Source organism: Acomys russatus, chromosome 25, assembly GCF_903995435.1.
Source record: "Acomys russatus chromosome 25, mAcoRus1.1, whole genome shotgun sequence".
Taxonomy (NCBI): Eukaryota; Metazoa; Chordata; class Mammalia; order Rodentia; family Muridae; genus Acomys; species Acomys russatus.
Window position 1 is genome coordinate 5,977,323 of NC_067161.1, and position 21,680 is coordinate 5,999,002.

The following is a 21,680-nucleotide window of genomic DNA, read 5'->3' on the forward strand; positions in this document are numbered from 1 at the left end:
GGCCAAAGCACTGGTTGCTGGCTGCTGGGCAAGCCCCATACTCAGGAAAGCCCAGGCTCTGAGGGGGTGGGGCAAATCCAGGAAAACCATCATGAGCCAGCAAGCCGCTTTTCCACGTGTGGTGTACTTAACGCCTTTTCAGTAAACACATTTTCCTTAACAAGAAGTCTAGCAGTGGCTCTCTGGGATGGACCAGCCTTGCTCAGGAGTAGAGGGAATGAATGGATGAGTGAAAGCTGGACCATGAAGTTCCCAGAATGATGCCTCACAAGTTAGAGGCCCCGGGGAGAGGATGAAAGGGGCTCTGCTGCCCATGTTCCTCAGTGTAGGCTCCAGAGGCAACTTCAGGTCCCATGTTCCCCCTGGATGCTCAGCTTGCAGTTTCCTTCCCTTGAGTCAAGACTGACACGGGGTGGAGAATAGTGACTAATCTACCACTGACACCACCAAGATCCTCCAGGTCAGTCAAGGACAGAATTCACAGGCCAAGGCCATCACCAAGGGCACAGGGCTGAGTGGATCTTGGTGTTTAGGATACCAGAAGCCTTTCCACACTCCCAAACACAGCTCGTCTCCCTATTTTGTCATCTTCCTGACAGACATCTAGATCCTTGGTCAGTGACGAGCAGGGTTTGTAGCTAGGGGTTTGGTGAGAAGCGACAAGAGTTTGTTTGTAAAGGATAAGAAGATGCCAGCATCTCTGATCCCAAGTCAGGGTACTTGAGATGGACAGAGACTCAAGCATCCCGCCCACCCACCTCAGAGCAGGTGTAATACCCTTGAGTGGCTTCTGAGAAATTGGTTGGCCCATGGACGGCAGAAATATGGCCTCATGGCCTTTCCTAAGACCGTGTCCAAGGCTAACACACAGAACTTCTGGGCTTTAACCAACGGGCACCATGAATTCTCAAGAGAGGAGACTCAAACCCAGGTCCTCCCAACGTGCTCCTCCACAACCACTGACCAACGAGCCTGCCCCACAAATGACCCCTCAGTTTATGCATTCGCCTCTGAGAAACGTTTAAGTGAAATATGAATTAGGCAAACTAATCAAGTTGACACCGCGGAGACCAGGCTTTGTCTGAATGTCATGGAAACGGCTTCTTTACTTGAAGTCTGCTAAGATGCCACTGAAAATATTGAGGAACAGGTGAGCGTGGTGATCCCTGAAGACCAGCGTGGGACGGAAACGAATGGACTTGTCACCGCAGCCCCCCAATACCACACCTAGAAGAAGAGGAGGAGTAGATTAGAAGTGTGAGTTTCTAGAGGCACATTGAGGACACTTGGCAGGCACGTGGCCACTGTCACCCACTCTGGATTACACTCTCTCACGCGGGCTCCTCTGACCTCCTTTCCATTTATTAAGCCAGCCTCTATTCTACCCTTTCTCTCTCCCCTCATCCACTCTCTTCTTCTTCCCTTCCCTCCTAATTTTGATTTTTGTTTTTGTTTTTGTTTTTTTGTTTTTTTTGAGACAGGCTTTCTCTGTGTAGCCTTGGCCATCCTGGACTCACTTTGTAGACCAGGCTGGCCTCCAACTCACAGCGATCTGCCTGCCTCTGCCTCCCAAGTGCTGGGATTAAAGGCGTGCACCACCACGCCCGGCTGTTTTCTTTTTTTCTTAAAAATAACATTACTGAAGAAGCCTGGGCTCTGCTGACTTTCAAAGGGAGATTTCATCATGTGTCCTGGGTACGCTTGCCTGGATTACTCACTATCTTTGGGACTGCTTTCATACTTTAAAAAAGGAGGCTAAGCCAGGCACTGTGACACCTGTCTGTAATCCCAGCACTTGAGAGGTGGAGGTAGAAGGCCTAGGCTATACAGTGGAGCTCCATCTCAAAACAGAATTAGTAAATAAATAAATAAATAATAAAATAAGTAAATAAAAGTGCAAAATGTAGGCGTGCTGGGACATGGCTATTATCCTAGCTGCTCAGGAGGCTTGTGAAGGAGACTGGCAAATCCAAGGCCAGTCTCAGTCATAGGGTGAGTTCAAGGCCGCTCTGGCCAGTTTAGTGGGACTCTTGACTCCAAATTAAAAGGGGAGGGGGATTGTCTTGAGAGAAAAAAATGAGGGGGGATGAGGTGAGTCAACAGACAAAGCATTCATGCAAGCCAAATGGCCTGAATTCAATCCCTGGCACCCACATAAAGGTAGGAGAGAACTGGCCGCATGAAGGTGTCTTCCTCCCTCTACATATTCACCACGACACAGACACACACCATACACATACAGATGTCACGGATATAATAAAAGATACTTAAAGGAAAACTAGGGGTGGTGGGCAGGCTGTAGGAGTACTGAGTGGTATAATACATGTCTATTACAACACGTGTAAGGTTGCAGGTCTGACCTCCAGCTCTACAGTAAATGAAAACAAACAAACAAACAAACAAACAAACAAAAAACCCAAACCCAGCTAATCGTCCCTGCCCTTTGGGGCCACTGCAGGGACTCCATAAGCAGGCAGAAGGAGGGAAGGGGGTGGGGCGGGGAGGAGCTCAGTGGTTGGGCTTGCCTGGTACACAGGCCCTTTGCTCAGTCCCCGATACTAAAGTAGGAAAAACAAAACAAGACAAAACAAAACAAAAACAAAACAAAAAAAACAAAACAGAAGCAAAAGAAGAGCCAAGAGGAAAGTCTGACTGTGTGCATGACCCAGAGTGGGTACTCACATCTTAGCTCAGTACCCTCTCATGTAAAACTCTCAATGGTTTCCCAGAGCTCTTCAGAAAACTCCAGAGCACTGGAATTGTCCCACAGGCCAGTGTGAGGTAGCCTGGCACGTGTTCCCCAGCATCACTCCTTCCAACTGTCTGTCCCAATTTAGTCTTCTATTTCTCTGCCTTTCCTAGTGCCATCCTGCCTCAGGTCATCACGCATGCCCCTCCCTCTGTCGGGTACTTTTCCTTTCTTTACCTAGCCCATCCTTGTCCTTGCTCATCCCTTACGCCTTCAGGCAAATACCAACACCTCAAGGAAGCCTTCCTAGACCTCCGGGGGCCTCTCCCTCTCCACCCCCACCTCCCACTCCTACCCCCTGCTCTCCACTCTCTTCCCTGGTCCCCAGGATGAGGCAATGACTGCTTGCCAAATGCTGGGTTTGCTATCTGCTTTCCTGATAAACCATGACTTCCTCACTGTGCCTGTTTTCACTATTAGTACAGCGTGGCTTCCCTGTAGAAACCTACAAGCATGTGAGGGGATGAAGAAATCTCTGGTGGGCTGTGGCTCAGTGGTAGGCTCGCCTAGCCTACATGAGGCCCTGGCTTTCTTTGACGCTCAGCACTGAATAAAGTAGGCATGGTAGTATATGCCTCCAATCCCAACACTGGGGAAGTGGAGGTGTCAGGACCAGAAGCTTATAGTCATCCTCAATCAGCTACATAGCAGGCTTGTAGTGAGCCTGGGACAATGGCAGCTGCCTCAAAAATACAGGAAAAAGAAAGAAAGTCAGACAAGAAGAAAGAGAGAGAATGAATCCCATAGTCACCTTTCTCCTTTTGGGAAAGAACATTGAGTCTGTTTATCTTATCTTACATAACTCCTGTACCTAGCAAAGCTCGGCACCACACCAGGTAGAGTTAGACACTGATGACATGATTAAGCTCAGTGTCCACCCCTTACCTTTGTTCCTGGCCATTAGGATGAGTTTATTCCGTATGGATTCATCTGGAGTGTCGAATGAACAGAAGGTGCCTCGTCCTCTCGCTCTGCTGATGAACTGGGGGTACTGGGCCTGCAATAGGAAGAAAACTTGAGATCAAAGCTTGTTACCTGGGGGCTGGCTCATGCTGCCAAGCCCACACAGGTTTTACGCGGGTGCTGGGAATCTGAACTACCTCCCCAGCCCTGTTGTTTATGACAGGGTCTCAGTCTACAGCCATTGCTGGCCTACAACTTGCTACGTGGACCAGAAGGCTCTCCAACATGCCATAACCTGCCTTTCTCTCTGTCTTTCACATACTGAGCTCCTTGGAGTGTGACACAGGCTTGGCCCATTACTTATTTTCTATGTTGATGACTTGTAGGAGTAATAGTGTTTTGCACATCAGGTAGCCTAAGTAAAACATATCATTAAAAGTAACTTTACCAGCTGGGCACTGTGGCACACGCCTGTAATCCCAACACTCGAGAGGCAGAGGCAGGTGAATTTCTGTGAGCTCCAGGCCAGCCTGTCTACAAAGTGAGTCCAGGACAGCCAAGACTACACAGAGAAACCCTGTCTCAAAAAACAGAAACAAACAAACAAAAAGTCACTTTATATATTCTGACTTGCTTTTCACCTGACTTCTAAGATACTGAATTGATACCTGTGAGACAGGTGTGGTACCATGCATCTGTAACCCTAGGACTTGGGGGTAGAGGCCGGAGGATGGGGGGTTCAAAGTCAGCCTTGATACGTATCAAGTTCAAGGCCAGCCTGGGCTACATGATACCTTGTTTCAATTAAAAAACAAAAACAAGACAGACAAACAAACAAACAAACAAAAAACTACACGTGGCTTGCAACAGACCCCATTGGACAGTACAGAGGAGGGGATTATGACCACAAGAGTATTATGGGGAATCTTCTTAAAGGAATGTTTGAATTTGATGTCAAGAGATAATGAGGTTGAGATGGAAGAATGGGCCTGCCTGTTTCTACACATGCAAAGGCCCAAGAACCTGAAAGCAACATAACTAGGTGAAAATTGCTGGGCAGCAAGCACAGTGCCCAGGCTGGCACAGGTACCTGGAGGTCCAGCAGCCCCGTGAGTAGGGTCTGGCCAGCATGGGCCACGTTGTTGAGCAGGTCCTCTCGCTTGATGATGTTGATGACTTCAGCTAGCAGCAAGTTCTTGGATGGGTCCCCCAGCCAGGTGTTGAAGATCCGGTAAGGCTAGAATGAGACGGGATCCATCAGAGGGTTCCCATATCAGAACACTTGGAAGGGCACACCCTTCCCTGCCTGTCTCCTTTTGAGTCCACACGCCTCTGTGCAGGCCTCTACATCCATTGCCCAGGAGAGAAAACCAGTTACATGGCAGCCTGGTTTATTCTAGAGAGATGATTCCTCTCCAGACAGCGCTTCATGTGGGCAAGCCAGTCCTGCTGCTGGCACCGCCTGACAGCACCCATGGACACCAAACTCTGTCCGGAAGCTGCTTCTCGGTCACCATGCAGGGAAGGTGATGGCATTCAGGAGTTACAGGGATTCTCCTCCACCACATCCCGCAGCTGGCATTAGAGTGCGGGGTCACACTCAGGATGGGGGGCTGCTCTTCTCTGGGGACCACAGGAAGCTGGATGGCCAGCTAGCATAAGCTTTGCTCTGTTGTTACTGGAGGTCTCTTCAGCTTTGGGCTTTGAGTCCCTCAGCAGCAACCGCAGGTTATCCAGGCAAAGGACCTCCGTCATGGTGTTGAGATGCTCCACCTGGAACCAGTGGGCTGTGCCTCCTCTGTGCAGTTCCCACAGCAGCTCATGGAGAAGCCTGCTCAAGTCCCTTCTAGTCTTTGGTGAAGGAAGGCACCATTTCCACCAGCATCTACTTGCATTTGAGCCTCACGGGTAGCTCACCACCAGCAGGATGCCTTGCTCATTTATCAGCGAATATTTGGTCTTCCCAGGCACCCAGCCAGAGCTGCATGATGCCCAATTTGAAGTCAGTCATGATCTAGCCTGCACCGATGATGGTGCTTCTCCTTTGAGATGCGCCTAGCCTAATGATGTGCCCTGGGGCCAGCCAGCTAGCCAAATCAGCACGCTTCAGCCTTAGGGAAAGACTTTGTCTCAGAAAAGGTGGGCAGCTCCTGAGGAACAACACTGTCCCTCAGCTGGGTTGACCCCAGGTAGATAACAGATGACCTGGCTTGAGCCATCTTAAACTGAACCCCACGCCCTCTTTATATATATATATGGACATTGGACATGTGTGTGTTGCTGAGGGTATAGGTGCACATTTGTGCACATGTGTGTGGAGGCCAGAGCTCAACCTGACTGAGGAATAGTGCTGTTCCTCAGGAGAGGTCTATCTTTGTTCATTTTTTTGAGACAGAATATTTCCGTGTAACCCTGGCTGTACTGGAACTCACAGAGATCTGCCTGCTTCTGTCTCCCGAGTGCTGGGATTAAAGGCGCGCGCCACCACGGCCTGGCTCTGTCCACTTTATTTTTGTGACAGGGTCTTTCCGTAGAGCTGAAGCTTATTGACTTGGCCAGCTGGCTAGCCAGCACACTGGAGGAAGCTTCCTGTTCTTGCCTTCCCAGCCATGCTGGGGTTACAAGCCTGCACCACCACGCGCAGCTTTTACACGGGCGTTGGCCTGAACGCATGTTCAGTCAGTTCCCTGACTGTGCCATCTCTGTAATGTCTACACCTTCTCATCTCCCAAAAAAGGAGAAGGATAACACTGAGGACGTTACTGAAGTCCTCCAAAGACAACCCTTCAGGTTGGCACTATTGAGAGAGACCTGGTTGTCACATAGCCTGGGAAGTCCTCCGGGCTCAGAAAAACCAAGATGGTTGTTCCTGAACTGCAGCCACGCATTGCTTAACAAACAGATGCAATGTTGGGTGATTTCACGTTGTACGGACATCATAATGTTCTTAGGCAAACTAAGATGTCATTCCAATGTCTCTAGACAATATGATCTTGGGGGCCAGTGTGACATGTGCACCCGTCTGTTGATTGAAACCTTGCTATGTGGTGTGCAACCACCCTACAATGTTCATTTTATCTAGCAGAAATCTGGGGGACAGAAAAGTTAGAAGGGCCTTGCCATAGCAGATGTGGCTCATTGGTGGTGGCCCTGGCATTGCACTGTGGTCTGCTGACTCTCAAAGATGATCTGCTTCTCCCATCCATGAATCCTTACAGGGGCAATGCTGCCAACTTAAACACTTCCCAGCCTCTCTCTTACAGTGAGGACTAGTAATATGCTCAGGTTTAAGTCACATGACAGAAATAAAAGAACTAGGGCTAAAGAGATGGCTCAGCAGTTAAAAGCATTTGTTGCTCCTAGTGGACCAGAGTTCTTCCATAGCCAGCACCACACTGTGTGGCACACTAGCAGCAGAAACGCCACCTCCAGGGTTCTAAAGCTCTCTTCTGGCCTCTGCTGGTAGAAGCATGCACAGACACAACAAATAAATAAAATAAATAGAAAGAACTATGTGGGACTTCTTTGAAGGCTGTTAAAGATAAAAGGAGACCATTTTTCTTCTCTTCCTTTTCCTTCCCACAGACTAGAATTCAGCTATGAAAGCTGGAATTACAGTAGCCATTTTGGATGATGGGGCAACCTTGAGAATAGAAACTACACATAGGAACAATGAAAGGATTTTGGACCCTTGAAGGATGTGTGTGTGTGTGTGTGTGTGTGTGTGTGTGTGTGTGTGTGTGTACACATGCACAATTATATGCAATTTGTAATATATATATATTAACTATATATATAATATATACTAGCTATAGTGAAAATTTTGGTTTCTTTAAAAGCCTAGTTATATTATGTGAACGTTTTTGTTTTGATCTCAGGTGTGGGATATGGGGCTGCTACAGATTGTCCACAGCAGCTAACTATAATGTGTCTCATGCTCTGGCAGGGGTGTGATTTGTGTCAGCTGCAGATAGTTTAATTCTTGGAACTCTTGAGAGGGTATAAATAAGAGAGCCCCGAGAGGGCCTGTGGCAGCTGCTGTTACCCCTGCTGATGTCCCCACTGCCTCTGGTCCTTTCTCTTGTATTTGCTCTTGTCGGATTGCTGGATTGCTGGACATTCTGATGAAGAAAGTTTGTCTTGCCTCTAGGAGCCTAATCAGCAGGAAGTAGTCTAAAGAAGTCTAGGTTCCATTCTCCCTCTAACCTACCTAGTGTTAGGGAGTTGGAAGTGTTAGAGAGAAGGGTGGTTGATATAAGAACCCAAATAAAATAGCTAAAAATTATGCCTACAGGTGGCACCCTCCGTGACTAGGCATAATGGGAAATGTTTCTAATGCTGTGGAGGAGAAGGCAAGGTATGAGGAAATGGATACTCTGTTTCAAGATGTCAGCCCAAAGTTTACTGCAGCGGCCATGGCTGGGTTCTCTCCTGCTTTGGTCCCCGAGGGGATTTTCTATTTCTTCTTCATCTTCCCGTATTCTGTTTCAAAAAAAGGCTGAGAGAATGGCTGAGTAATTGGAAAAGTTGCAAGTGGATATGGAAGGGTTTGAGAAACAAAAACCAAAAACCAAACCAAAACAAAAAAAGGATGAAAATGAAAAAGCAAAAGGTCACTCTATTCTCTCATTTTTGAAAGGGTCACAGAGTTGGCTGTGCGACTAGAGAGGTTATGGGTGGAGATGGAAGCACTTAGGAAGCAAATAGTGGCAGAAAGTAGAGAACAAAGGGTTCAGACCTGGTGACTGAAAGTGGGAGCTTCCTGAAGGATGAAAGAAGGAAGCAAACTAGGCTAGAAGATTTCAAGTCCCTGAAGCCTAGAGAACTAGGAGGAGGAGAAGGAGGAGGAGGAGGAGGAAGAGGAGGAGGAGGAGGGGGAGGAGGAGGAGGGTGTGCAAGGGAACAAGGTTAAAGAGAAAGAGCCCATTTTGAGAGAAAGGGCTAATTTTCAGCCAAATGTACCATCATAGGAGTGGCCTGGGATTATGAAGTCACCATCAGTTTTCCTAGTAATTGTACAGCACATGCCTGCTAATGGTGCTGACTATGGCTATGATGAGATAGCATGGTAGCCTATAGAAATGACAGATCTGAAGCTTTTTAGGGACAGTGTGGTGACACACACCTTTAATCCCAGCACTCAGGAAGCAGAGGCAGGTGGATCTCTGTGAGTTTGAGACCAGCCTGGTCTACAAAGCAAGTCTAGGACAGCCAGGACTACAAGAGAAACCCTGTCTTAGAAAACCAGAAGATGAAGAAGAAGAAGAAGAAGAAGAAAAAGAAAGAAAGAAAGAAAGAAAGAAAGAAAGAAAGAAAGAATAGATCTAAGGCCTTTTAAAGAGTCTGTTGTTTCCTATAGAGTGCATTCTCTGTTTAACAAATATCAAGTAACTGGGTTACCCAAAATAGAATTATTCCCCAAGATTGGAAGGGACTGGTGACTGCTGCGCTACAGGCCAGTCAACAGTTACAATGTTTAACGTGGCGGAGGGAGAAAACTTTGAATATAGAACAACAACATAGAGTAAGAGGAATAAATATCGTTAAAGATCAACTGCTTGGTGAAGGGCGTCATTCTGACCTACAAGAACAAATTCGATCATTTGATATAGAGCAGTGTCACTTGGCAGCTTTAACCGCTGGGGATGTGGTTGGTGAGTCCGGGAAAAGGTTCATCTCACTTACTAAGGTAATACAAGGCCATGGGGAAGCCTTCACAGACTTCTTGAAGAGACTGGCTTCAGCTGTATACAAGGCCATATCAAACCCTGATGCCAGAGAGGTGTTGATAGAGATCTTGATGTTTGAGAATTCGAATATTGAATGTAAGAGAGTAATTAGACTATTAAAAGGCTGAGCAGCACTAATGGCCAAATGGATAAGAGAAACAACTGATACTGGCTTTCACGGGCATCATGCCAATATCATATGACAATAGCTAGAGGTCTCAGATATCAAGTACCCAGTGCTTTAGTTGTGGTGAGTTCAATCATTTATTTATAAAGAAATTGTAAAGCTAAAAGCCTCAGAGCTCAAAATTCCAGGTGTGTTACCTCTGGGGAATACGGTACTTTGCCACAAGCGGCAACGGAATGCCTAGGCTTCCCAGGATTTGCAGATAATGTGGTAAAGGACATCATTGGACTAATGAGTGCAGGCCCAGGAGGGACCTACAAGGTAATCTCTTGCCTTCACCATTGGGAAAAGAAATGTTGAGGCCCCACAGCAAAAAACAAAAAAACAAAAACAAAAACAAAAACAAAAAGCAAAAAACAAAAACTGAGCCGTTGTCCTTTGGTCAGTCAGGAGGTAACAAGCAGGCAGAGAAACTGCAACTAAATGTTACTGATCTCATGCACACTACTGGAGGCAATGTGGTTTTAGATATGATCACAGATAAACTTCTTATCCTTATCCCCCCAAAATTCAACATTACAAAATAACCATCAATAAAGACAAAGCAAGCAGTCCAGGTGATCGCGCCTCACAGACTGGCTCAATCAGTTTCAAAACCGCCAGCTCAGATGGCTCAGCCTCACACACTGTTTCAGCCTGGACTTCAGTTAAGCCTTGCACTTTTCTATCCCACAGAGACTGGACAACAAGAGATGCAGCTAGCTCTCCCAGGACTTGGCCAATATCTCAATTTTCTCACTTAAAAATGTAAAGTTCTAGTTTTAGGAAAGCTGCTACTGCAAATTGTTTAGGATAATTAGGAATCCAAGTTAGTAGTTAGTCACCTATAAATACTCTTGTGGTATTGTTATATACTAGTTTAGTTAATTACAGAAATAAGCTTTATTTAGCCCCTTGCATATGTTTTCAAAGCTAATCAGATAGTAAGCAGCTAGAAACAAGTAACATTTTCTATCCAAATATAATATAGATGGTCTTCAAACACTTCAGAGATCTACAGAATATGACATTTAAAGATGTTTTAATGTAAAAGGCTTTCTGACAGAGAGACAGATCTGCTCCTGGCAGTATCCCCGATCTACTTCAAAGAAGGTGATGGGCACCAAACAACTTCCACGTGGAGTTTGCTCTGGCTGCCCTGGACTCTCTTTGTCCAGGTTTCAGTCTATAGCCTTGGCTGTCCTGGATTCAATTTCACAGAGATCCGCCTGCCTCTGCCTCCTGAGTGCTGGGATTAAAGGTGTATGCCACCACACTCAGCTTAATTCTGAGAACTCTTGAGGGGGTATAAATGGGAGAGCCCTGAGAGGGCCTGTGGCGGTTCTGTTCCCCCCACTGTAGCTGGTCCCTGCTGCTGTTGGTTCTTGCTGCTGCATTTGCTATTGCTGGGTTGCTGGGTTGCCGGGTTGCTGGATTGCTGGATAGTCTGACAAAGAAGAATGGACTTGCCCCTAGGCACCCAACAACCCCGATCAGCAAGAAGTAGTCTAAAGAAGTCTAGCTTCCGTTTCCCCTCTAACCTTCTTTCTCAACTACCTAGTGTTGGGGTGTTGGAATGGATTGAGGTGGGGAAAGGTGTAGATATAAGAACCCAACAAAATGGCTTTAAAAATCCCTACAATAAACAGATGGGATCTGTGAGACTCCTGATCTGTCACTAACAGGCTTGGTGACCTTGGAGAGTTACTGTAGTTTAAGTATAAAAATGTCCCCCATAGACTCTAATATTTGAAAATTTAGTCCTAGATGCTGGTTGACCTTAAAGGATCCTTGATGTAGGAAGTAGGCAGTGGGGACCCAACTCCATTTCCTATTTCTGTTCTCTAACTACAGGTGCAATGTGGCTAGTTATCTGCTGCTCCCAACACCATGTCTCCTGTCCTGGTGGATTGTATCCCTTCAAACTGTAAGCTCAATGGACTCTTCCTTAAGATGTTCTGGGTCACAGCAATGAGAAAAATCAGCATGGCAGAGGCTTATTTAACTTCTATGCCTTGCCTGCCATTAGTAAAGCATTATAAGGATAATACAAGGCTCCTTGGTTAGATTGTTGTGTGAATTAAGGGACTGTGAGGTATAGACAGGCATAGATAAGGTGTTCATTCTACAGTAGCTACTGCCGTTATTACTACACATGACACCTCAGGAAACTTTGTGTCCCCCAAGAAGCACCTTGGTTCTTCAGGTATAAAAAGGGGACAGTCACGTGCTACGCACAAAGCTGGGAACACTCACAGCGCTCGGCCGGAACTCCTCCTTGTGGAAGAAGCCCCCGGTCATCATCTTCTTGCTGAATGACATTACGTCGGCTGGGTCATCCAAGCCCCAGTGCTCGTGGGCCCAGAACTTGCCAGTACAGCCTCCGCCAGTCTGTACTTCATCCACCAAGAAGGCACAGCCATGCTGTTCCAGGAACAGAGGAGGGAGGAACAAACACTTGTAAGCCTAGATCCTGGGAGCTCCCCTTCCCTCCCCCCAAGCTGGAACCCAGCTGTGTGCTTCACCCTTGTGTTCTAAACTGTAGAGTCAGCCCCGATTCCCCAGCTATGCAGAGAAAATAGAACAATTTGGATCACAGCTGTGTTGGAACATGCCCTAGAACTGCCCAGATAGAGCATTAGCAGAGATATCTAATACTCCTGCACACCATCTCAGGGGTCTACCTCATGTGGCTGCAGTCCCGGGCATGACTGCATCAGAAGGCAGTGTGTGCAAGCTTGAAGCCAAGCAGTCCCTCCCTCTGTGTCTGCTGCCATGTTCTCTGCACTACCCAGATTCACGATTCTTATCTGTGAACTGACTGGTTTGATATGTCCGCTGCACACATACCTGTTACCGTAGGAATACAGTCTCCTCCCCCTCCCCCACGGGCTCTCTGTTGAACCTTTGGTCTCCTGCCACGATGCTACTAGGAAGGAGTGGAAACTTTAGAGGGGAGGATCTAGCTGGAGTAAGCCGGTCCCTGGGAGGTGGGTCTTTGGAGCGTCAGAGTACCTCTTGGTCACTTCCTGTTTCAGTTTCCAGTCAGTTTTGTGGGACATAATGGCTCAAGCCTATAACCCTGGCAGTGAGAGCCTGAGGCAGGAAGAGTACCCCAGGTTCAAGGCTATCCTGAGTTATGAGTTATGTAGAGAGTTTAAGACCAGACTGGGTTGTAGAGTGAGAACCTTAACTAAACAAACAAACACACACACAAACAAACAAACCCAGCCTCCAAACTACTGAGGTTTTGTTTGTTTGTTTGATTGGTTTTCAAGTAATTTGTTTGTTTTATTTCATGTATTTGAGTGTTTTGCCTGCATGTAGGTCTGTGCAGCATTTGCATGCAGACTCCAGGAGAGGGTATCAGATCCCCTGGAATTGGAGTCACAGATAGTTGTGAGCTGCCATGTGGGTTCTGGGAGTCAAACCAGGGTTCTATAGAAGAGCAACCAATGCTCTTCATCACTGAGCCAACTCTCCAGCCCCCAAACTACTGTTTCAATCAGGTGTCTTAGTTAGGGTTTTTATTGCTGTGGCAAAACATCATGACCAAATAGCAAGTTGGAGAGGAAAGAATTTATTTGGCGTATATTTCCATATTGCTGTTTATCATCAAAATAAGCCAGGACAAGGACTTGCACAGAGCAGAAAATTGGAGGCAGGAGCTGATGCAAAGGCCACGGAGGAGTGCTGCTTACTATCTTGCTCTACATGACTTGCTCAGCCTGCTGTCTTGTAGAACCCAGGACAACCTTCCCAGGGAAGACACCGCCCAGTGGGCTTGGCCCTCCCCATCAATCATTAATTAAGAAAATGTTCTGCAGTCAGATCTTATGGAGGCCTTTTTCTCACTTAAGGGTCCCTCCTTTCATATAACTCTAGTTTGTGTGTCAAGTCGACATAAGACCAACCAGGACCCTGGGACTTGTTCAATTAGGAGATCTCTGAAACGACCTCAGCCTCCCTTCTTTTTCTGGAACTTGCCTTGCCTCTGAGGTCTGTAATCGCAAGTGTAGAACGAACATTGTCAACATCAGCTCTTCAATCTAGAGACTGGGCGTTGCATGCATTAGCTTTTTATCACTATAACTTGACTTAAAACAAAGCAAGCCTCTGAGGGAAGATTCACTTTGCACCATTTCAGAGGGTCCCACATGCGTGGGCGGATCACCATGGCAGCAGAAACATGTGACAGAGGGGAACTAGTCACTCCACAGCTGACAGGAAACAGAGCCTGAAACAGGAAGTGACCGGGAAATACTCTAATCCTCCAGGGACCCACCTCCCAGGGACCTACTTCTTCCCGGCTAGATCCTCCCCACTAAAGTTTCCACAACTTCCTAGTAGCACCCTGGCAGGAGACCAAAGGCTCAACAGAGGAGCCCATGGGGGAGGGGGAGGAGTTTATCTTCACACGGTAACAGCTGTATGTACAACAGACACACCAAACCCGTCAGTTCAATTTTATTTCTCTTCAGCACTGAGGCCTGAAGCCAGAACCTTGTGCGTGCTATACAAGTGCTTTACCGGGGAACCACAATTCCAGCCCAAGAAGCTGATTCAACAGAAAGTATTTTAAATAAGAATCGCTCAAGCCTCCCATAATTCAAGCCTGCTCACAATCCAAATGGAGCCCAGGGCCCTGTACAAACTAAGCGAAGCTCTACCATTGAGCCCCACACCTAGTACCTGTCCCAACTTCTCTGCTCCCAGGAAGGCCGGCCAGTTTCTGCACATATGTACATGTTCCATGGACCCCAGTGCAGAAGTGGAGCCAAGTTTTTTGCTCTGGCAACCCAACCCAGAAACGCTCGTGGTCCTGTCCAGCCTCACTGCGTACACTCTAACCTTCCTGGCAATGTCTCTCAGCTTGCGGAAGAAGTCATCTGATGCATGGTTGTCTCCACCCTCTGACTGGATGGGTTCCACAATGATTCCAGCCACTGTCCTCTTCTTTTTCCGATATTTCACAATCAGATCTTCCACCTAGAACCCAGACAGGAAAGAGATGCTCACAGAGGCTCCAGAACAGTAGTAGATTCCATGGATGGGCACTCAGGGTCGGGTGGGGGAGGGGTGCTCTTCGAATTCTTTGAAAACATATTGCAAGTGTGTCCATGGCATTTCCCCTGACAAGTGTGGGACCTGTTAGGAGTCACATTATGTACAGGCATGTGTTCCTCTGTTACTGGGGCTAGCACCCATGGAACAAGTAATTCAGCCTTCTGAAGCTTCCCTTCCTTGATCTGCAAGTGCTGCACATTATAGCCCAGGCTAGCCTCAAATTTGTTATGTAGTGCCTGGCCTGGTCATCAGGCACTTTAATCCCAGCACTCAGGAGACAGAGTCCAGGGACTGCCTGGTCTGCAGAGTAAATTCCAGACCAGCCAAGGCTACATAGTGAAATCTTTTTTGTTTGTTTCTTTGTTTCTTTCTTTTTCATTTTTTGGTTTTTTTCGAGACAGGGTAGCCTTGGCTGTCTTGGGACTCACTTTGTAGACCAGGCTGGCTTTGAACTCACCGAGGTCTGCTTGCCTCTGTCTCCCCAGTGCTGGGATTAAAGGTGTATGCCATCACTGCCTGTCTGGGAAACCAAGTGTGGACATGTATTCTAGATTATCCTGCCTCGACCTCCAAATTCTGGGATTGCAAGCACGTAAGTGGACATATTAGGATAACCCGCTGGGAAGGCAGTGGCCACTACTCTAAGCACAGCATGACTGTTGCCCCTGCTACGTTGTTACTGTTCTTTCTGGCTTGGTGTGCGGGGCTCTTGGGCGCCCTGAGATAGAGGCTCGTCCGAGAAGCTGCTGCCGAGCCTATCCGCAGTGAAAGCAGCCCCACTACGGCTGCGTGTTGTGGGCCTGGGGACTGCGTGGAGAGAACACCTGGACCGACTTGAGAAGATGGCCAGGGTGATAAATATTGGCTGGAAATGGTGACATATGCTTAAGAGGAAAGCCAATAGAGTTATTTGAGCATCGATCCAATAATAATCCAGTATAGAAGATACAGTTATTGTTCTAGCAGTAAAACTCTTCCTGTATTTTTCCATTTCCTATATGGGGCAGATTAGAAGGGGCTGTTCCTGGAGACATGGAGATGTGACGACAAAGGGCTGCAGGCCCTCATTCTTTCCCCGGAAACAGGAAGAAGCTCTAGAAATCAGGGAAAGATGCCAACCACAGAGCTAGACAAAGGGCCTTTTCCACTACCAGACAACCATATTATTTAAATAGACCTATTATCTCTTATTTTGGAGTCAGAAATTTGCCCCCAAAGAAATGGTGGAGAAATTGGTACCAGAAGTGGGGGTAAGTGCTAGGTAGTAAAACAATGCCTCTTGTCCCTTCCTGTGCAGCATGAGGTCGCCGTGTCCTGCACTTGTCCTCTTCCGGGTTCGGACTCAGGATACTGAGAGAAACAGAGATGAAAGGAAGCTGTGGGGATGCAGATTACCTCTTCTAGGCAGCGGGCCTCTTCTTGTTGGTTGTCCTTCACGAATTCCTCCAGTGGGTACTTCAGCCGCGGGAATGGAGCAATGGGCCAGTCAAACGAAGGGATGTCAATCTTGTGAATTGCTTTAGAATGTGTGGTCGCTAAGCAACCTGAGCCCAGCAAAACAGAAAAGCAGATGCCTGGCTTGAGGCGTTAGCGTATACAATGTCTTTAAAGAGGGTGTGATGAGCTCTTCAGACCAGCGCATGTAGAACCCTCGGATGGTGTGTGTGTGTGTGTGTGTGTGTGTGTGTGTGTGTGTGTGTGTGTTTTATGATTAATTGTAGATTAAACTCAGTTTCTGAAGAGGAGAGACAAGGGTTCAAATCCTTGCTCTTTCATTAAGTGGCCTTGGAAAGTTCCTGCCATTGATGGCCCATAATCCATATTTGCAAACCGCACAATTATTCCCTCTCTGTAGGGAACTGAATGGAATTGATTCATCCCTACAGGAGGGATGGATGGGGCATGTTTATAGTCTATGCTATGGTTCTTATTTAACCAATGTGTATGTTTATGTCTGTGTGAGTGTAATGCCTGAGGAGGCCAGGAGAGGGCGTGATACCTCCCGAACCGGGACTTGCAGGTGGATGCTGGGAATCAAAACTTAGGTCCCCTGAAGAACACTGAGCCCTCTCAGCCTCTAGCCCTTTATATTCTACATTTTAAGAGAACGTTTGTGTTTCATATTGTAGAAAGGAGTCTACAGGCACATAGCGTGTTTTCGAAGCTATCTTAAAATATTTTATTTTACATGTATGAGTGTTTTGCATGCGTGTGTGTGTGTGGACTGTGGGCTGGAGAAGGCTGTCAGATTCCCTGGACCTAGAGTCACAGATGGTTATGAGCTGCCATGTGGGGGCTGGGAACTGAATCCTCCTCTGCAAGAGCAACAAGTTTTCTTAACCACTGAGCCATCTTTCCAGCAACATGTCTTTTCAAGATTTAAAAAAAAATTACATTTATTTATTTATTTGGTGAGTGAGTATGCCAGTGTGCATGGGAGGGCAGGATGACAACCAATGGGAGTCCCATCCACCAAGTAGGTTCGGGGATCAAATCAGGACAAGTTTGGTGACAAGCACCATTACCCACGGAGCCATTTCAGCTGGCCTATGGGTTCACATTGCCCATTGTGTACACTGCTAACAGTTTATTTGTTCTGAGTTAACCTTTGGCCCAGGTGGTGTCTTGGAAGGATTGTGAGGCTCAGAGGCTTGAGAAATATGAACGCTGCTGCAGAGGGAGATAGAGCAATGAGGGAAAGTCCAGAGAGATACACAGACTCCAGAATCTCAGAGAGGAGGTTACCTCTGATCAGAGGACAGCACTGACCTTTAGAATGACTGATACCTTTGTTCTTACTCCTTGTAAAACGTGCTGGCTGGAGATGGGGGTGGGGTGGGGAGAGGTGTGCACACACGCACCCTTTAACCCTCTGTCTTCTCACTCTGATGCATTATTTCCAGACACAAGGCAGCTTAAAGATTCAAATTCTGTCGTTGCTCATTAGTGTTATAAGCTACTTAACCTGCTAAAACTCTGTAGACCCTCCATTGAGACCTACTCTAGTTCCTAGCACAACTGCAGCACCTCTGTTAACACCTGTTGTTGCCTTTAGCCTATCAGAAGCCATTTTTCCTCCAAGTCTCCATTTTGATCATAAGGTGAAATTAAGTTCAAGTTCTCAGGCCCTACATTCCCGAGACCAGGATAGTTCAATACTTGCTGCTTAGAATAAAATAACAGATGGCAAATGCATGTTCTGCTTGAGTTAAAGATAAATGTATGCGTTTCCTTTTCTCCAGTCCCCAAGCCTGTATCCTAGCCAATCATCTTGAAATGTTTTGCCTAGCTACCCAGATACAATGTCCTTGGAAATGCTTTGCTTAACCGGTAAAAATGATGTAATGCTGCCCCCTGTCCCCTCACTTCCTATACCTGGATACCTTGTTGTTACCTGGTTATGTTTTTTGATATAAAAAGCCTGCCTTAGAAACAGACCAGCATCATAGTCTGGCTCCTGAGGCCAGATTATGTCCCTGACTCATCAGTTTTTGTTCATTGTTCAATAAACTTCCACCAGAGTCTGGTGTTGGGTCATTGTGTGGCTATTCCTGGAACCCAAAACAATAAGCATCTGTGGTGACAGGCAGCATTCTGGGCACATAATGGTCCATCCTTACCCATGGTCCTCCCGTGGAAAGCACCCATGAAGGAGAGGATGCTGTAGTCTGGACATCCAGGACTCTGGAATGAAAAAAGTACAGGTACCAGTCATCATTGTGAGCACTGAGGAATGTATGTTACTCAGTAGACCAAGAAGAAGCTAGGCGTCCCTCAGAACGAGGATCCTTCTTAGGGCGGGGGTGGGATGAGGGCGGGGTGGGGTGGGGGTGGGGCTATAAACTAGATCTTAGCTGCCTATACCCAGACTGCAGGTATCTTGCTTTGTTTGCGCTCTCCCTCCACACATCCCAGAATACTCTCATCACTACTTCCTGTTTGTCTCCAGATTATAAAGGGAACAGATAAACCAAGCCGGGTTGGTGGCACAGGGTGGTAATGCCATGGCACTTAAAAGGCAGATACAGAGGGATCTCTGCTACTTTGAGGCCACAGGCTTCAGGTCAGCCTGGGCTATGTGGAAACTGTGCCATAAAACACAGCACAGCACGACACAATGCAATGGCCACAGACATGCATTATTAGGAACACTTTGATGCAGCTACTAAGTGTGAGAAACGAGGTCTAAAAATGTTGATAGACCAAGCTGTCCTCAGATATCAAGTGAGGAAGGACCCCATCCTTTCGCATGAACCTCATGCTCTCTTGGTTGGGAAGGCGCACACTGAACTGAGCTTTCTGCATTCTTGGTCAGACTAGGTGATGCCCAACCGTTTCTGGTTGCGATGACTACAAGCACCAGTGGAGGGAACACTAGTGCAGATGTTTGTGCTGGTGGTTTGGACGGTTTGAGACTTGAGCAGACATTCATGGCTTCTGTACACTGTCAATTTCGGGAAGCTGTTCTGGTAACTAGTGGCCAATTAGGAAGCAAGCTACTCAGACTTTGGACCAGGAAGTAAACTCTAGGTGGCAAGACCTGGGGACTCCTCCTCATTCAGAAGTCTAAGGGTCACCCAATTAGTGTCAGCACGAGGTGGCTAGGGCAGGTCCCCAAATGGGTGAGGCAGTAGCTATTATACACTTATACACAGCCTCTGTGTGTGTGTATGTGTGTGTGCGCATGCGTGCACACACACGTGCACACGTTTCCAGGACTGAACTCAGGCTCTCAGGCTTGGAACTAGGCACCTTTACTAAGCCACCTCTCCAGTTTGCACCTACCTGGTTGACCATGCAGGTCTCCAGCTCCTCTTTTGAGAAACCTCTCTGGCCCCTTTCTTTACTCTGCCAAAACAGAACAGAGGCATGCTGGGGTCAAAGAGGCATCCCCTCCCCCACCAAGGTGGTGCGTATTCCAGACAACTAGAGTATTTTTTAAGAGTTAATGTTCTATCGTGACACGTCTAGGTAGACACGAGACACTAACTGAGCTTGCGATGAAATAAATGCAAGTGCTGCTATATGGTCTATTAAGATTTTATCAGCAGCGACTGGGGGTTTGTCGAGATGGGGTGACTTACGGCAGGAATGAAGAGATTTGACTGTCGGGTTGCTGAAATGATTAGCCACCCAAGAAATTGAAATTCCCCCTCCCCTCTCTCCGAGTCTCACGTTATAAGAAAAAAGGACTGAAGCCCAAGGGTCAACTGTCTCCTTGGGACAAAAGAGGGGGACTTGTGTCCATGAGAAGGATTTGCAGGTTGTCAGAATCTTTCAAGAGAGACTGGAGCTAACACAATGGTGGCTCAGGACCACACCCTGACCAGGACCACTTACTTGTGTAGGTCTCTGGACCTGGAAGACAGACTTGGGGTGTGACTAGATCTCTATACTTGTCCCCCCTCCCAGTGGGGCCACATTGGATAAATCCCCATATAGACTATGAATTTGTCTTGCTGGCTTCTCGAGGGCAGGTGGCTCGTTAGACTCTGTCCTGATAGCTCCAGTAACTAACTGCACTGACAGCAGAACGAGGTGCTGGGGAAGCTCCAGCCAAGTTCTCTGTGGGTTATACCCAAGCTGAACACACTGGGGTGTTGGTGTGGGTGCTCCGGCCCCACAGCTCACCCGGTACCACATGAAGACAGTCTTGAACGCATTCTCGTTGGAGCAGGAGCCACAGGCCATGGTGATGAGCTGGGACATGCCCTTGGGTGCCACCTGCAGAGAGAGCCCACTGTGAGTAACTTGGACCCCATTTCTGTTCCTAGAGCCGAATCTTCCAGCACTGGTGGAAGGCTGCGGGAGGGAACCAGGGACGTATCAGAAAGAGCAGGTGGGAAGGGTGGCCTTCGACGTTTCCAGGGTGTCGAAGAAGCCTAGGGAGATCCTTGAGGTCAGCAGAGAGGAAAGAAGACCAGAGAATTCCAGGGGAGGCCAGCCTAGTATGGCTGTGTACGACCACACAGTGAGACTCTGTTTCAAATTTTTAAAAAAATGTGTGTATGTATGTGTGTGTGCGCGTATGTGTGCATGTGTGTTATGTGTATGTGTGCACATGTGTGTGTTATGTGTACATGTGTGTGTGTGGTGTGTGTGTGTGTATGTGTGTAAATAGCAGCCCTCTCTGGGACTCCTGAGGAACCCCACTTCCAAGATGGTAAGCTGGGGTTCCCAGTGACTTCAGTATCTTTGACAAGGAGGACTGAAGAGGAGTCCGAGGAGGACCAAATCCCTCATGCCAAATTCTCATCACAGGACACATACGTATTTCCCCAGGATGCCCCTTGTCCTGCACCCAGAACCCTTTCTTTTCTTCAAAAGGAAAATTAAATATCTTCCTCTTGAGGGCTGGAGATGTGGTAGAGCACTTGTCTAGCATGTACAAGGTGTGGCTTCAGATTCCCAGGCCCGCACAAAATGGGTGTGGTGGCACACTCCTGTGATCCAAGTAGATCCAAGAAGATCAGAAGTTCAAGGCTATCCCCATAATGGGCTAGCCTTGGTTATATAGGCCATTCATTTGAGGCCATTCTGGGCTACATGAGACCCTGTTTACACACACACACACACACACACACCCACACACACACACTATTTATGAAAGAACCAAGTAAAAAGTTGAGCATCTCTCTCTCTCTCTCTCTCTCTCTCTCTCTCTCTCTCTCTCTCTCTCCCTCTCTCTCTCTCTCTCTCTTTCGAGACAGGGTTTCTCTGTCTAGCCTTGGCTGTCCTGCACTTGCTTTGTGGCCCAGGCTGGCCTTGAACTCACAGAGCTCTGCCCACCTCTGCTTCCCAGAGTGTTGGGTTCACAGGCATGTGCTATGGAGCCTGGCAGCAAGGCTGTCTCTTATCTCCTTATTTCAATGCATTTCCCTTACTTCCCCCACCCGCCCTTTTAGACAGGGCCCACATAGCCAGGTAGCTGCTGCAGCTGCTGCCACCCACCCACCTGTCCTTCTTGGCTATGGCTCTCATCCTTTCCCGTCCCTGCCAGGCTGCCTCTGAGGAGAGACAGACAGGCTGAAAGGCGGAGGTGGCACTACAGGCATGCAAGGGGTCA

General features: G+C 47.6%; 1 protein-coding gene across 1 annotated transcript in view; it reads right to left on the reverse strand.

The window, feature by feature from the left end:
- Positions 1 to 1,076: 1,076 nt before the first annotated feature.
- Abat (4-aminobutyrate aminotransferase) overlaps positions 1,077 to 21,680 on the reverse strand; it is an 85,711-nt gene continuing 65,107 nt past the window's right edge. Inside the window, exons 8-16 of the mRNA XM_051167247.1 lie at positions 20,246 to 20,338; positions 19,400 to 19,462; positions 18,235 to 18,298; positions 16,010 to 16,158; positions 14,399 to 14,536; positions 11,804 to 11,971; positions 4,743 to 4,889; positions 3,635 to 3,746; positions 1,077 to 1,227 (exon numbers count right to left, since the gene is read on the reverse strand). Coding sequence (XP_051023204.1) covers positions 1,106 to 1,227; positions 3,635 to 3,746; positions 4,743 to 4,889; positions 11,804 to 11,971; positions 14,399 to 14,536; positions 16,010 to 16,158; positions 18,235 to 18,298; positions 19,400 to 19,462; positions 20,246 to 20,338 — 1,056 coding nt within the window. The 3' untranslated portion in view covers positions 1,077 to 1,105. The remainder of the gene's footprint in view (positions 1,228 to 3,634; positions 3,747 to 4,742; positions 4,890 to 11,803; positions 11,972 to 14,398; positions 14,537 to 16,009; positions 16,159 to 18,234; positions 18,299 to 19,399; positions 19,463 to 20,245; positions 20,339 to 21,680) is intronic.